The 14,391-nt window shown below is 38.8% G+C and overlaps 1 protein-coding gene across 1 annotated transcript in view; it reads right to left on the minus strand.

Annotated features, from left to right (window-relative positions):
* The window catches only part of FHIT (fragile histidine triad diadenosine triphosphatase), a 1,459,115-nt gene that overhangs the window by 10,168 nt on the left and 1,434,556 nt on the right, over nt 1–14,391 (minus strand). The window contains exon 8 of the mRNA XM_028518409.2: nt 12,399–12,505. Coding sequence (XP_028374210.1) covers nt 12,404–12,505 — 102 coding nt within the window. The 3' untranslated portion in view covers nt 12,399–12,403. The remainder of the gene's footprint in view (nt 1–12,398; nt 12,506–14,391) is intronic.

Consider the following 14,391-nt stretch of genomic DNA (forward strand, 5'->3'; position numbering starts at 1 on the left):
TTATTGTACAACTCTTGTCTTCAGTTAGCGAGAGTTTAAGTAGGAAGGACATTTCTAAACAGAGACCCACCAATTTACTGTAAAGGTAAATGTAGGCTCCAGGGTCAGACTTTTTGGACTTGAACCTTGACTTTCTATGCATGCAACCTGCGAGTCCTTGGGCTAGTCCCACTGTGGCCTGATCCTCAGTTTCAACTTCTGAAAATCATGATACTATGAGAGGGTTGTTGTATGGTTTGATTGGAATAAAGCTTGTAAAGTGCTTGGTATTGCTTCCCCATTATAAGCTCTTCATTAGTGGTATCATTAAGAATCATTAATAACAAAGCATCCTCTCTGTATTGGTCTCTGTTACTTGGTTCCTGAAATAATCATCCTCCTGGCCAGTGTGGCTTGTTAAAGTCAGGGAGGATGGCTCAGAGGGGGAGAATTGACTCTGATGTCATAGCAGTGTGTTTGTAAAGATCATATGCAGTGATTATTCATTTTTTATTTAAGCTTATTATGAAATAATTGAATATTCAGCCAGCAATTAGACTGCGCATTAAAGTCAATCTCTTCCTTTCCTTTGTCCTCAATTTTAAACAAAAATTACTTATCTATTTTAGTCCTTTTCATGGTGAAATATAACACATAGGGAAAAGTACAGAAAATATATATGACTCACAGAATTAATATGAAACAGACACATATTTTGTCACCACCCATGACAAGGACTAGAACACTGCCAACCCCCTCCCACCATCCCACCCCCACAGCCCCTTCCCAATCACAACCCCCTTCCTGCCTTCCCCACCAAGGTAAACCATTGGGCTGGCTTTATGGTGATTGTTTCCCTGCCTTCACATATAATTTTGTTCTCACAATGAATATAGCTCTAAGCACTGTGATTTAGTTTTGCCTGGTTTGAACTTTACAGGAATGCAATTACACAGTATGTATTCTTTTGTGTGTTTCCGTTGTTCCATATTCTTGCAAATGCTTGATATTGTCAGTCTTTTAAAATGTTGAGTATTGTGTGTGTACAGTGGTATTCCATTGTGCTTTACATTTACATTTCCTGATGACTAAAGATTATTGACCATTATGATACTTACTTTTATGAAGTGCCTGTTTAAATCCTTTCATATTTTCTACTGAACTGTTTATTTTTTCTGATTGATTTGTAAGGTTATTTTTCTTTGTCTTTAAAAGATTATCTTCTGGATTCTGTTTTGCTGGATATATATGTGACAAGCATCTTCTCCAATTCTGTGTCTTATTTTTTTCTGCTAATGGTGTCTTTTGATAGACAGTATTTCTTAATTTGAATGTTACTCATTTTATCAAACTTTTTTATTTTATAGTAATATTTTTGTGCCCTATTAAAAAAGTCTTTCTCTATTGCCAGATCATGAAGATATTTCCCTATATTATCTTCTAAAAGTTTTCCTGTTTTATACTTCACATTTTGAATCACAAGCCACCTGGAATTGACTTTTGCATGTGGTGTGAGGTATAGTTTCATTATGTTTCTATATGGAATCCTAGTTTCCCAGAACCATTTATTGAAGAGATATTCCTTTCACCAAGAACTCCATGCATTATTTTTAGCATTAATTGAGTGTTTCTATATGCCTGGACCTGCTTCAGACCTTCCATTTGTCCTATCAGTCTACTTTGTCCTCGTACCAGTACTGTGCCCTCTTAACTTTTGTAGTCTTGTGATAAGTCAGTATTCTGTACAGTATGCCCTCCTATGCTTCTATCTTGTTATTTTCATAGTCTCTGGCTACATTTCCATGAGCATTTTGAAATCAATTTGTCAGTTTTCACCAAAAGAAGAATATTTTAAAAACCCGTGGGGATTTTTATCTGAATTGCATTGAATTTATGTCAATTTGAGAAGAACGGAGACTCTGTAAAATTGAGTCATTCATCTCTCCATTTATGTGACTTCTCTTTAATGCCTTTTAATAACATTTTTTAGTTTTCTGCCTCGAACCTCACATATCTTTATTTTTAGGTATTTGATTTCTGATGTTAAATAAGCTAACTTTACTTTTTTTTTCATTTTCTAACTGGTTGGCTGTTGTGAACTGAATGCTTGTGTTCCCCCAAGCTCATGTGTTGAAAGCATGACTCCCAATGCAATAGTAACATGAGGTCTTCAGGTGGTAACTAGGTTTGGATGAGGCCATGAGGGTAGAGCCCCTGAGATGGTATTACCTTCCTTACAAAAAGAGTGAGACTAAAGTGTGCTGTCCTCCATGGGAGAACACGGTGAGAAGGCAGCCATATACAGTTCAGGAAGAGGGATCATGAGAATCAGAGAAAGCAGGAACCCTGATTTTGAACTCTCAGCCTTAAAGACTGTAAGAAATACATGCCTGTTGTTGAAGCCACTCAGTCGATGGTATTTTTTTAGAAGTCTGTGCTGATCAATACAGTGACTGATTCAGAGAAATTTAAAATTCACATCTACTGATTTTATATTAGAGGCCTTGCTAAGTTTACTGATCAATTCTAATTGGTTTTCAGTTGGTTCTGAGTTTTCTGCACTCTTCATATTGTCTACTAATAATGACAGTTGTATTTCTTCCTCTTTAATACTGTATTATTCACTTACCATATTAACTAAGACCCTGAATACATTGTAAAATAGCAATGCAAACAGTGAATATTATTATTTGATTTATAATCACAGATTTTTCAACATTACACCTTTAAGTATAAATTCCCGTCTAATTCTAGTTTTCCTAGAACTTTATATTTATTAAGTTGGATATTGAACTTGATCATTTTTTCCTGCATCTACTTAGATGATCCTATTCTTTTCTCCTCTATTAGTCTGGAGAAAGACATTACTTGATAAGTATATGAAGTCGACATTGCATTGGTCATAATGTATTATCCCTTTCATGGGTTGTGCATATATACACATGCACACAAATAACCCTTTTGTCTGTCTATCTGATACCTTTTTGGATTTTGACATCTGTGTTTACATGTACAATTAGTCTGTAGCTTTCCTTTCTGTTATAATCTTGTCAGGTTCATATGCAAGGCAATTCACACAACAAATGAGAAGTAGAAGAGTTGTTTTTTTCCCTCTTCTCTTGCATAAATTGTTCCATTGCCATAAGATTCTCATTAAGAATTTTATTCTTGGTAATGTTCTTATTTCCTTTTATTGTATGTTAGAATTCCCTGTAAAGCTACCTGGGCCTGATCTATCCTTTGTGGGAAGGATTTAATTCAGGTTTGAGTTCTTTAACAGATATCAAATTATTTAGTTTCTATTTACTTTGTGTCAGTTTGGGTGAAACTGTATATTTGATAGAAACTTACCAGTTTAATTCCAACTTTCAAATTTATTGGACTAAAATTATTCATTATATGCTCTTCTTTTTTTTAATGATTGCAATGTCCAGAAAGATGTTAGCATATTAACTTTCACCTTTTATTTCCTTCTAATAAATGTGCATAAGTCTAATTTAAATTATTCTCTAAACACATCTTTAGGTGCATCCTCAAGTTTTAGTTTTTTTCATTTCAAAATTTTTTCTAATATCCTTTGACTTCTTGTTTAGAATGCCTTTTGAATGAGTCTGATGGTAGTCAAATTATCTCACATTTTGTCAGAACATATGTTTATTTCACCTTCATTATATAAGAATATGTTAACTGGGTATGGAAATTTAGGTTGGCAGTTACATTCTTCCAGTTCTTTAATGATGTCATTCCATGGTCTTCTGATTTTCTTTGCTTTTTTGTTGTCTTAGGTCTAATTATTACTCATTTGAAAGTAAGGATTTTTTTTTTTCATTATAAAATCTAGGAACTTACTCTTTGCCTTTGATTTTCTGCAGTTCTATCATGACATATCTCATTCTAAGGTTCTATAATCCCTGTTCTGGTTTTGGTATGTTCTTGAATTTTTGATTGGTGCTTTGACAGTTATTTATTCATTAGGTTAGTATATTTTCAGTTATAGAATTTCTGTTTGTTTTTTGTTTATAACATCTGTCTTTTTTATAGATTCTAGCTCTCTGCTGAATGTTTTAAATCTGTCTTTTCTATCCAGAAAACAAAATAAACATAGTTATTATAATGGCTATATCTTACCATTTCAATTTTAGGTACCCTGCAATTCTACTCTTATTTGTGTGGACTGATCACTTCATAAGCTGTGGTGTGTGTATATATGCACACTCCTATACTGGGCATTCTATTTGAAAATATTTTTGTAGAATAATTTAAGATCTTCAATGGTAATTATTTCTTCAAAGATGAGTTTTGTTTTTGCTTCTTCGAGAAACTTAATGGGACTAGGCAATTTAGATCACCTTAATTCAGTTCCTTGACTAAGACTTTCTCAGTTGCCAGATGATTTGTAACTGGGCTGCAGTTGGTACCAGGGCTGGCTTACATCTGGTTCATTATTTTTCCAAGGGTGTCACTTTTTCAGATCTTTGTATTCCCCACCCAGGTGGCAAACCCAGCTTTTATTGCTTTAGTTCTGTCTACCTCTCCAGCACTCACAAATTATTGTAACCTTGGGGAAAATAATTTCCTGAGTTCTTCTCTCTCTCTGGCTTTCTACCTTGTTACCTTTAACCAATTTTTTAAAAAATATTCTGTACAGTTTTTCTAGTTGAAAAAGAGTGGGAAGTCTGATTCAAATTATTTGGTCTGTTAGTAATAGGAGGCAGAAGTCACTCTTTTCTGGTTGTTTGAAAACATCCTGCCCTACAGGTTTTATTCTTTAATTACTGTTTAAACTGATTTCTCATGATCCAAACATTTATATAATTTGTCATCTTTAAAATACAATACGCCTTATAGGGAAAATAATAAATCTGCATATTACCATAGCTAATGTATCCTCACAGTCTTCACTGCTCACCATTCACAATAAATCAGAGGTAGCAGAACACACTGAAATGTCTTTTGGATCCTCGAGAAGTACTGAATCCAGGAGAAGCAGAATTCAGAGCTGCTTTTGCTAGTGCATTTCCTATCCATTGTTTTGTATTATCCTTATAATAACCTTACAATAAAATGTTTTCTATTGCAGTAATTTAGAGATAGGAAGAGTGAGATACAAAGGAGTGATGTGTCCAAGTTCGGAGAGTGAGTTTAGTGGCAATGTTGATCGGAAGCCACTTTAAATTATTAAAAAAACATTTCCACCGAGAGTAGAAAACAAAATGACAATCTAGACATCATTATTAGGAGATACCAGAATGCTTATACTTTCATTTGGTGCTTAGAACAAGTGATTGAAAAGTAGACTTCTTTTTTACCAGGGGACATAATTTTTATAAAACTATAATGTTCACCTTACCACTCTTTTCTTTACAAAGCACATTCTAGAAAGACAGTGATTTGCTTTGGGGTGGGGGGCATCACTTGCCATATGATATATTCTCTTCATTCCAGACTATTTAAAGAAGCTCTAGTAGGGGAAACATTGCCTTGTAATCGGGTTTGAAAATGTTAATAATGAACAAAATAGGTCTGCTCATTGGGGCCTGGGGAGGGCACAGAGACGGCTGCAGGCTCTCCTCCCCTAAAACAGTTGGGTGCTAGAAAGTGAAGGTTTGTTCCCAAGATGGCTTCCCAGCCCTCTCTTCTCCTGTCTTTGTATAGCTCCTCTCCAAAGAACATGTTGCGTCTCACATATCCATGAAGGGGAAAAGAAGGGAAAGAGGAGGAAGCAAAGGCACATTACATAGAGTTGGGCTGGCATTTAATTTTACTAATGCCATTTGAACGAGCAGTTTCAATGGGACATTTCAATTCTCTAAATATTCTTTCCTTAGTTCCTTAGTCCCTACTCTCTCTTCCCTCCAGTATTTGGACTTTATTTTGATAACTATGACACTGGAGTTAAATTCCCCATTGCCCACCATTCACAATCAATTAGAGGTAGTAGAACATACTGTGCTATCTTTTAGATCCTCAGGGAAGTATTAAAACCAGAAGAAGTACAATTTAGAGCTGCTTTTGCTAAGTGTTTCCTGGTTGACTGACCAAGTGCCCACATGATAACTTGCTTGGTGCCTCTGGAATGTCAAAACAATGCAGCCCTGGCATCAGAGGTGGCTGAAGGACAATATAGGCAGAGAATGGTGCGAACTGCATAAATACTAGCTACTATTAAAAGACAGGTTACATATTATTAAGGTGAATTTTTATAACCGTTCTTCATAGATACTTCCCATGATCTCTAGGAGAGTCCTTTTTCCTCACACTTCTTTGTGGCAGAGACAAGGACAAAGAGAGAAAAGTAATAGAAAAGGATAACACAGAGTGGAGAGAACCAAGTCGAGAAAACAAAGAGTCTTGGGGGTGGGTAGATATTTTTAGGGATTTTTTATCATATGAAAGTATGCAGATTAATGTGTAATAATAAATTATCTGTTTTTGGAGATGAGATGAAGATGAAGAAGAAGGTGATGAGAATGATGATTATTTCATTATCATTTTGCACGATTCAAGTAAAGCTTGGAAGTCTTAAAAATTGTTTTTGGCATTTGGATTACACTGGTCTTAACAGGATTCTGTGCTGATGGATCATGTAGTCCCAAATTCTAGAATTAATCATAAGAAACCGGTCATTTCTACAAGTTAAACTAAATCTCCAAAGAATAGTCCTGTATATCCTGTAGCCATCAGTGGCCTGTAGTAATCTTTTGCCAGAAGTATTGGGTACATGTTAAAGAAAGCTGGGTCTTGAGAAAACATGTTTAAAATAATCAAACTTTTTTGATTGCCTCCACCCCCAGAAAAAAACCCAGAAAAACCATTTTGGAACCCATCATAGAACATTTATTAAAGGCAGGTTTATATCTTATAACTAGATGGTTATTCTTTTGGGCTATCATGAAATAATCATTTAGTGGGACATTAGATTTCATTATTTCTAAGGTCTCTAAGATTCTATAGTTTATAATTCCCAATTTAGGCCATAGGGACTTGATTTATATTTCTCTAATCCAAACAATTGAGTCTGTGATTCTTTGTCCCTGGAATTTGGTTCTGTAAACATAGTCTACGCAATAAGAGAAGAAACAGCACAATCCTATAGCAACATGAGCAGGAGTGTTTAAGATGATGGGCTCTTTTCCTGGTAAAGAGCTTTTGAACATACTAAAGTACCATTGGCCTTAAACAAGGAATCTTCTCTTGTACTTCAGGCTGAAGAAAACTTTATCGTATCAGTTTGGGGATGGCTGAAAGTGTTGGCAGATGCTTTCATTAGTATTGGTGATACCCCCATATGGGGTTTACCTAGTCAGTTTAGGAATGAATTCATCAAGGCACTGAAGTTAACCCCTTCCCTCCCTGGAGAAAGCATGAGTAGTCCTATGCTCTAACCCCTGGGCTTTTCTAATTACAGGCTGCTATCCTGAGAACAGACCCTGTTTGAGAAGGCTGAAGATTTTTCCAGGCTTATAGGATAGATTTTAATAGGTATCATTCAGTGACCAGAACACATACTCACTAAGCAAACCTGTTCTTTCTTGTCTACCTCTACTGGCCATGATTATGATATGTGTGGTCCAGTGGCTGAAATCATGGTGATTTTTAAAAAATGCCAGTGTCAAAATTTTGCCTTGGCAGTATATCTGTAACCACTAATAATGCTGTTTTGGGCTGACTCAGTTGCTTTGAAATTGCAAGGCTCTGTTATAAGTAAATAAGAGGCAACCAATTATCTATAAACTAACGGCAAGCACAGAGGAGTTTGATGAATTACAGATAAACTCTGCTGACACAACAGAGCATGGAAACAGCCCCGCTCTGACTTTATTTCAGAGTCGGGGGCAATGCTTGCATATTTTACAAACAACACACCCCACTCACTTCCAACATGGGGTGGGAATGGAGACAGGGAATGACAAAATCATCCCTCACTAGTACACACTTTGCTTTAAAATTAAAGGATACACTAGGAAGTGTATCATGGATGTGTAGGGGCAGCAAAACCAAGTATTAAATACCTAAAAATGATTATGTTCCAGGAAGGATGCATTAGGTAAGGAATGCAGACCCTCCTCTGGACTCAGCCCAGTGTGTGGGAGGCAATGCATAAATTCACCTAAGCAGGAGACAAATGCTGAATTCTGGAACCAAAGGGTTACCAGCCTTATTAGGGATCTGTCAGGTGGAGGATGAGACAACCACAGCTTCGTTCAGCAACCTTAGAAGGTTGTCTTTTCCTGTGCATGGTGAAGGTGATGTTTATTTTTCTCTCTACTATGTTTAAAAAACTGCAATTCAAACTAATTTCTGCTAGGCAAAGGATCCAGAGAGAAGCCAAAACATCATTATATGACATGATCAAGAGAATTATTCTACATAACTAAACTAATGTTGATGTCCTAATGGCTTCAAGAGGCGGAGGAAAGAGTTGATAGTGTTGGAATGTTTATCTTTGTGGTCCTGTGGCAGTTCTGTCATTAGAGGATTGATCTGGGTTCACACATGAAGATAGAGAACAGGGTTTGCTGCTGAGTGGTTTGCTAGGTATTTCCACACCAAACATTCATCAGAGAGCAGCTTTTTGCCTATTATACTCCATCTTCCTGTATAGGGCATCTCTATAGGTTTGCATATTCTACTTTGCAACATGCTTGTTTTTAAGGATGATTAATGGCAAACTAAGTGCTAAGGTCCAGCCCTTAACACTTGGCCTCCCAGGAGAAGGAGTGATTGCAAACAGATCCAATCAGCCTAGAGTCTGAGTGTGCCCATGTGCGGCAGCAGCACATGGTGTAGGCCTTCCCGCCTGGTGTTCTCAGCCAGGCACAAGAGTGTGGCCTCTCGTCCCTAGGGAAGGTGACTCTGGTTTTCCCACATGTGCCTTATCTTCCCCCACGTGCCTGGCGAGAGATATAGGGAGCACTGACTTAGTGGCTGGAGCGGACTGGAGTCAGCTTGCTCTGGCTTTGAATTCTAGCCTCCACTTCAGTTTTCTAAAGACAGCACATCATTTGTCTGTTTAAGAAAATTTCAGGTGATCTACATTGAATCACTCTGTAGAGTATTCTCTTTTAATCCTTTTGAATAGGTCAAATGGAGAGTCTCGCTTTGGTGCTGAAATTAAATGGCTCTCTAAGGATGGCCAACCTCTCTGTTTAACAAAGAAAGAAGGAACCCCGGTCTGGATAGCTACAGGCAAGCAACTATGCAGAGCTACAATTCATCAGCATTGCTTTCCTCTTATATTTGTTTTTATGTTTAACTTCTAATTACAGTAATATTTGTTTCCCATTGAGGCTCTGATAATAAAGTTTAAGATAAATGAACTGAAATTTAAAAAGTGAATCAAATAAATAATAAGTAAACAACATGCTAGGTTATACACAAAATGAGAGAAATCACGACAAAATTGGAATGGATGGAATTTGGGAGACACTGTACTCTTCCAAGACCATTTTGCTTGGGCACATGGTCAGATGTGGCAGAAAAGAGGGTGGGCAGCCTCAGCAGGGTCTGGAACAGTGTGCAAGTGAGCGAAGGCAGGGGGTGCAAACTCAGGCCGATTTTGATTCCTGAGACCTGGATGCAATGTAGCCGGGAAGGCAGGTGTTGGGAGGGTGACATTAGCAAGGCTGGTAAGGAAGTCCAGCAGGGAAGAAGAGGAAATTCCTCAGAGTGGAACCAGGGAGGCCAGACCAGGTGAAGAAAAAAAAGAAAATATTTGGAGGGGTCCAGGGAAGCTGGGGTAGGGAGGCGCTGCTGGCTGAAGTGAGCTCTTTCAGTGAGGTGGGCAGTATGAAAACTAGAATGGCCTTTGGGATTGCACTGCTTGGGTTCAAGTCTGAGCTCCATCACTTACTAACCACTTGCCATGGAATAAAACATAACATCACCAAGTCTCAGTTTTCTTATCACCTGTCGGATGGATAATAGAACCCATGCCTTGTAAATCTTGGTAACACTGGCTATTGCCAATGTTAAGGCTTAGCCCCTTAACATTGCTTTTGCATATGTTGCAATCATGCAATGTTGCAGAGTAAGCCCCATCAAAGTCTTTAAACTGGCTCTGCCTGAGACTGACTGCCCACTGAGAGTACAGTCAGGAAGCCTGGACAGACCAAGTTCATCCATATGTCAGAAAAACAATGAATAGGTATGGCCAAATATTGAATGGCTGCCCCATTTATTAACACATTTCAAAAGTTCCATGAACTGTTTAACACTGTATAAACATTTTGTGTGTAGATGCATTTTCAAAAGAGAGGAGGTAGGTGTCAAAGGACCAGGTGGACCCAATGAGCAGGTTTCCTGAATGGAATGTTTCCTTTCCCCTTTGTCTGTAAAGAGAGGTATATTCAGTCCCATTATACAACAGGAAATGGTGATGCTTTTAGAGAAATCTTAGGCCCCTAAATTTAAGTCCTTCACCTCGAATTACTAGTGTACTGTTGGGCAACCCACATTGCCCATCCTGGTCTCGGCTCCTACATCTGACTGACTGCCTAGAAAACTGAGGGTAACTTATTTGGCCTGTAAACTAAACCCTTAAAAGAAAAATTCATGTTAGTTCATTTGAAACCTTACAGTCACAGTGCAATAGACTGTATAACAAGTTAGGGTAACTGCCTTTCTGGCATGTGTAAGACATGTTGATTCACCCTGTAGGCAGGAGATGCTGGGCCTCAAGGCAAGACAGAAGCAAAACAGACAAGGCATACTGGCAACTGGGGTGAGAAGTTTAAATCCTCTTAAAGTGTCTAGAAAGTACATTGTAAGACAAAACTCGACAATTCAGCAAGCCTCAGGGAAGGCCTAGAGCTTTCTCGCCTCTACCTGAAAGTGTCTGCTACATAAGAAAGCCAGGCAGAAGAACATTCATTGAGGAAGGAAGCCGAGCCTGAAGAATGGTGACCCCATTTGGACAGGACATTCCAAATGACACACTAGATTTCAGAAGAGGAATGGAAAGAGGATTGCAGTCATGCCCTTAGGCCTATGTTCTCAGGTAAACTAGCTTGATCCTTGAAAAAAAAAGAAAGAAATGAGAAAGTGAACATGGTAAAAATAAAACATCAAAAACAGCAGCTGCTAGCACCATATATGTCCCTTCAGGCAGTTGAGTGCTGAGCTGACAAGCCAGTGACAGGGGCAGATGGAATGAGCTTTCTAGGATGCACGAGGGCCAGAGTACAACATGCCTGTGCCATAACGAAGGTGAGGTGGTGACCACTGGGCCTTTAAGTAATAAGAATGCTCTGAAAAAGCAGGTTGCGGTGAGAGGCTATCAAATGCACATCTTTTTTAAACTAACTGAAAAGGGCTTACATTTCATGGTAAAAAGGAAACACAGTGAATGTGTTTTGTAGCCAAAAATCTGAATCACTAAGTGGTTGACACAATTTTACATAATTCAGTTTCTACTCATATGTGTTCACTAATTGTGTTTTAATTTAGTATCTGATCTACTGCAGCAGCTTATAATATAAACACATTTACACAGACCAGATGAAGAAGACAATTCTAAGGAGGAAAATAATCTATTCAGAGGAGAGGCTCCTTATCAGGGGTGCATTAATTCCTAAGGAGGTTTAGTAATAGGGGTAACCAGAAAAATACAGGAATTCCAGTTAAATTTGAATTTTAGATAAACAAGTAGTTTCTTTCATCTAGGTTCATCCCAATATTTCATGGCAACCCTATTAATAAATTTCAGAAGACTCATGAACCCCTTGACATTGTATAAAAATTTGGTGTGTACATATATTCTGAAAAGGAGCATGGCTATAACTTTCCACCAGCATCTTAAATTTGTGATCTCCCAATAGTTAAACATCATTACTGCAAAGAAATAATTCCTTCTCACCTTGACCTTTTCCCGTGTCCTGAGCTTCCTAGCAGCCAAAGCTAAAGGGAAACACAAAGGGTAACTTTCCAACCAGCAGCTGGGGAGCAGAGGCCCAACGTGAAAGATGAGCAGGCCTTGGCATGGCCGACCTGGCCTGCAGGTGGAGACAGCCGGTTCACAGCACCTTGCAAACTGACAGAGGAAGGGTGGGAGTTGAGCCTAAGAATGATGTGACTCTCTTAAAAGACTTTAACCTCTTAAATGATCAGGTATGAGTCACAAACTATCCAGTTTTGTGAAAACTGGATTGGAGAAGAGCGGTACCAGAGAGGAGGAAACAGATGAGGGGTGACAGTGGTCTGAGGTGGGCTGGAAGGGAGTGGACAGACGGGGAGGAGGAGGGGGCTCGTGTATTGAAATAAGGCCTCAGGAATCAAGGTTTTCTCCACTCTGGCTTTTCCGTCTTTGAAGCCACCACCTTAAGCTGTTGGGGCAGCCACTTTTCTACGCCCCCAACCTGGGCAGGGAGCCCCTTTGCTGAGGCGCCTTGGAGGCAGCAATGAGCTAGTGGAGTCTTTACCTGCGTCACTGAAAGTAGACCCTCAGTGCTGCGGCTTCTGCTGCCATTTCCTCCTCCGATCTCCACGAGGCTGGGGAGTCCTCCTCCTCTTTGTCATGTTTCTGGAGCTTTGGAGAAAAAAAATAGAATGCATTCATTAGTGGGATTTTAGGATCTCCTTGAACAACTATTGTGTGGTAGCTACACAGAATTTGCAAATCAGAAGGTAGGAAGTGGTATCTTTTAATCTCATTAGTTGCTAGTTGCCCAAATTTGAATATGGAGCGGTTTCATGTATAAAATCATATTTCCATCGTTTGCAATAAATAACCAAGTTAGGCTACCCTGTCGCCCGTTTGCTGCTTATAATTGTCTGCTGAGGGTGGGAGTGGGGGTCACCGATTGAGGGGGCATCCGGCCAGGTACCACAATCCCTCCAACTCTCTAATCTCCCGCTTCAGCCACCATTACTCACTTCTTTCACTTAGCAGGCACTAAAGGCACTGACTGTGCTGCCTGCCCATGGTTGGCTCTCTGAGCCACCCTGGGGTTTGCATACCACTCATTTTGGCTTTGCCTGTCTTAGGAGCTCTGAGCAGTTTTGTTCAGTGAACCAAAATAGCCAAAGCATATTTATGGTAATAATACAAGGGCCATGAGTACTGAGTGAGAAAGAAGAGTGTATCTGTTAAAAGAGGCTTCAAGCAGGCCAACAGTAAAATAATTAAATTAGGAAACATCAAAATATTAGGAATTGGTCTTAGTAGAATTGTTTAAAAATCCTCTTAATAACCATATTTCTTTAAAAAATATCTTTCATATGTATCAGATTTACATATAGAGTGAATAAAATTTCAATTCTTTTAAAGAGAGGGGATATTTTCAGAACTCTCCATTAGAAGAGCTCAATTTTCCCCTTAATCTCCTATTTCAATTCAGTTTTTATTAACTAAATTTGTTAGTCCTGGTGAGGCTCTATATACTATAATGCTGAAAATATACTTCTCCATAGGATGCACAGTGTAGTATTTTGTGTTAAGCTATTCAAGGAGATTAAGGCAAATGATTTAATAGCACCAAAGATGGTTGGTATTTGGGATGTGAAGGGCAGTTTCTCTGGCATGTATTATTTCATCATGCATCATTTCATTAATCCTTACAGTAACCCGTGCACAAGGTAGGCACTGTTGTGGTCCCAGAATTTCACTCACCTGCCAAAGAACACCCAGCTAGGAAGCAGGAGCTCCAGAGTTGTTCCCAACAATTAATTTTTGCCTTTTGTTCCATCCTAGAGGAACTTGAATGCCACTAAAGAGTGGCCAGTTCTACTGATCCTGCTCGACCCCACCAGGTGCATTCGCCCAAAGCCAGGTCCAGCTCAAAGAACCTTGCTAACTCAGCAAAAAGTCTATCAACTAAAATAGTGGAATTTGCTAAGTCAGGCCCCAAATCACTCTAAATCCAACTCAGAGACCCCCATCTTGGCAGCCTGCAGCAGATGGAGAAGTTGTCCCATAGTTTCAGAGCAAACTTTGATACAAAAGGCAAAACAGTGAGGGAACAATAGCCCAGCTCTCCAGTTTGAGCCTAAATGAGGTTCATTAGCATATAACCAGGCAGGCCACAGATATGTTTATGAGGGTCATGGATCTTCCCTTCAGAATCCGGCTGCCAGAGGCTGGTTTTACATTTTGCCTCACAGATTTAATTCTCCTTAGTGGAAGGAAAACCACATTAAGAAGTCATTTCCTTCCTTGCAGAGGCAGATATGACACAATTGCTACAGGCAAGTCAAACTGGATTGCTATTTTTCTACTCAAGAACTAATTTTCATTTTGATACTAGCTTTGGATCCGTTATAAATCCATCTTGTAACAAATCAGTAGGGTGACAAAGAACACTGCAAAGCTCAGAAAGCATGGTCTTCCCATTTCTGGTTCAGTCACTGGAGACACAGAATCAACCATTAAGTGGCCTCATCAACGCAGATCATACCAGATGAATCCAAATAATT

Source organism: Phyllostomus discolor, chromosome 7 (genome assembly GCF_004126475.2).
Source record: "Phyllostomus discolor isolate MPI-MPIP mPhyDis1 chromosome 7, mPhyDis1.pri.v3, whole genome shotgun sequence".
In the NCBI taxonomy this organism is placed as follows: Eukaryota; Metazoa; Chordata; class Mammalia; order Chiroptera; family Phyllostomidae; genus Phyllostomus; species Phyllostomus discolor.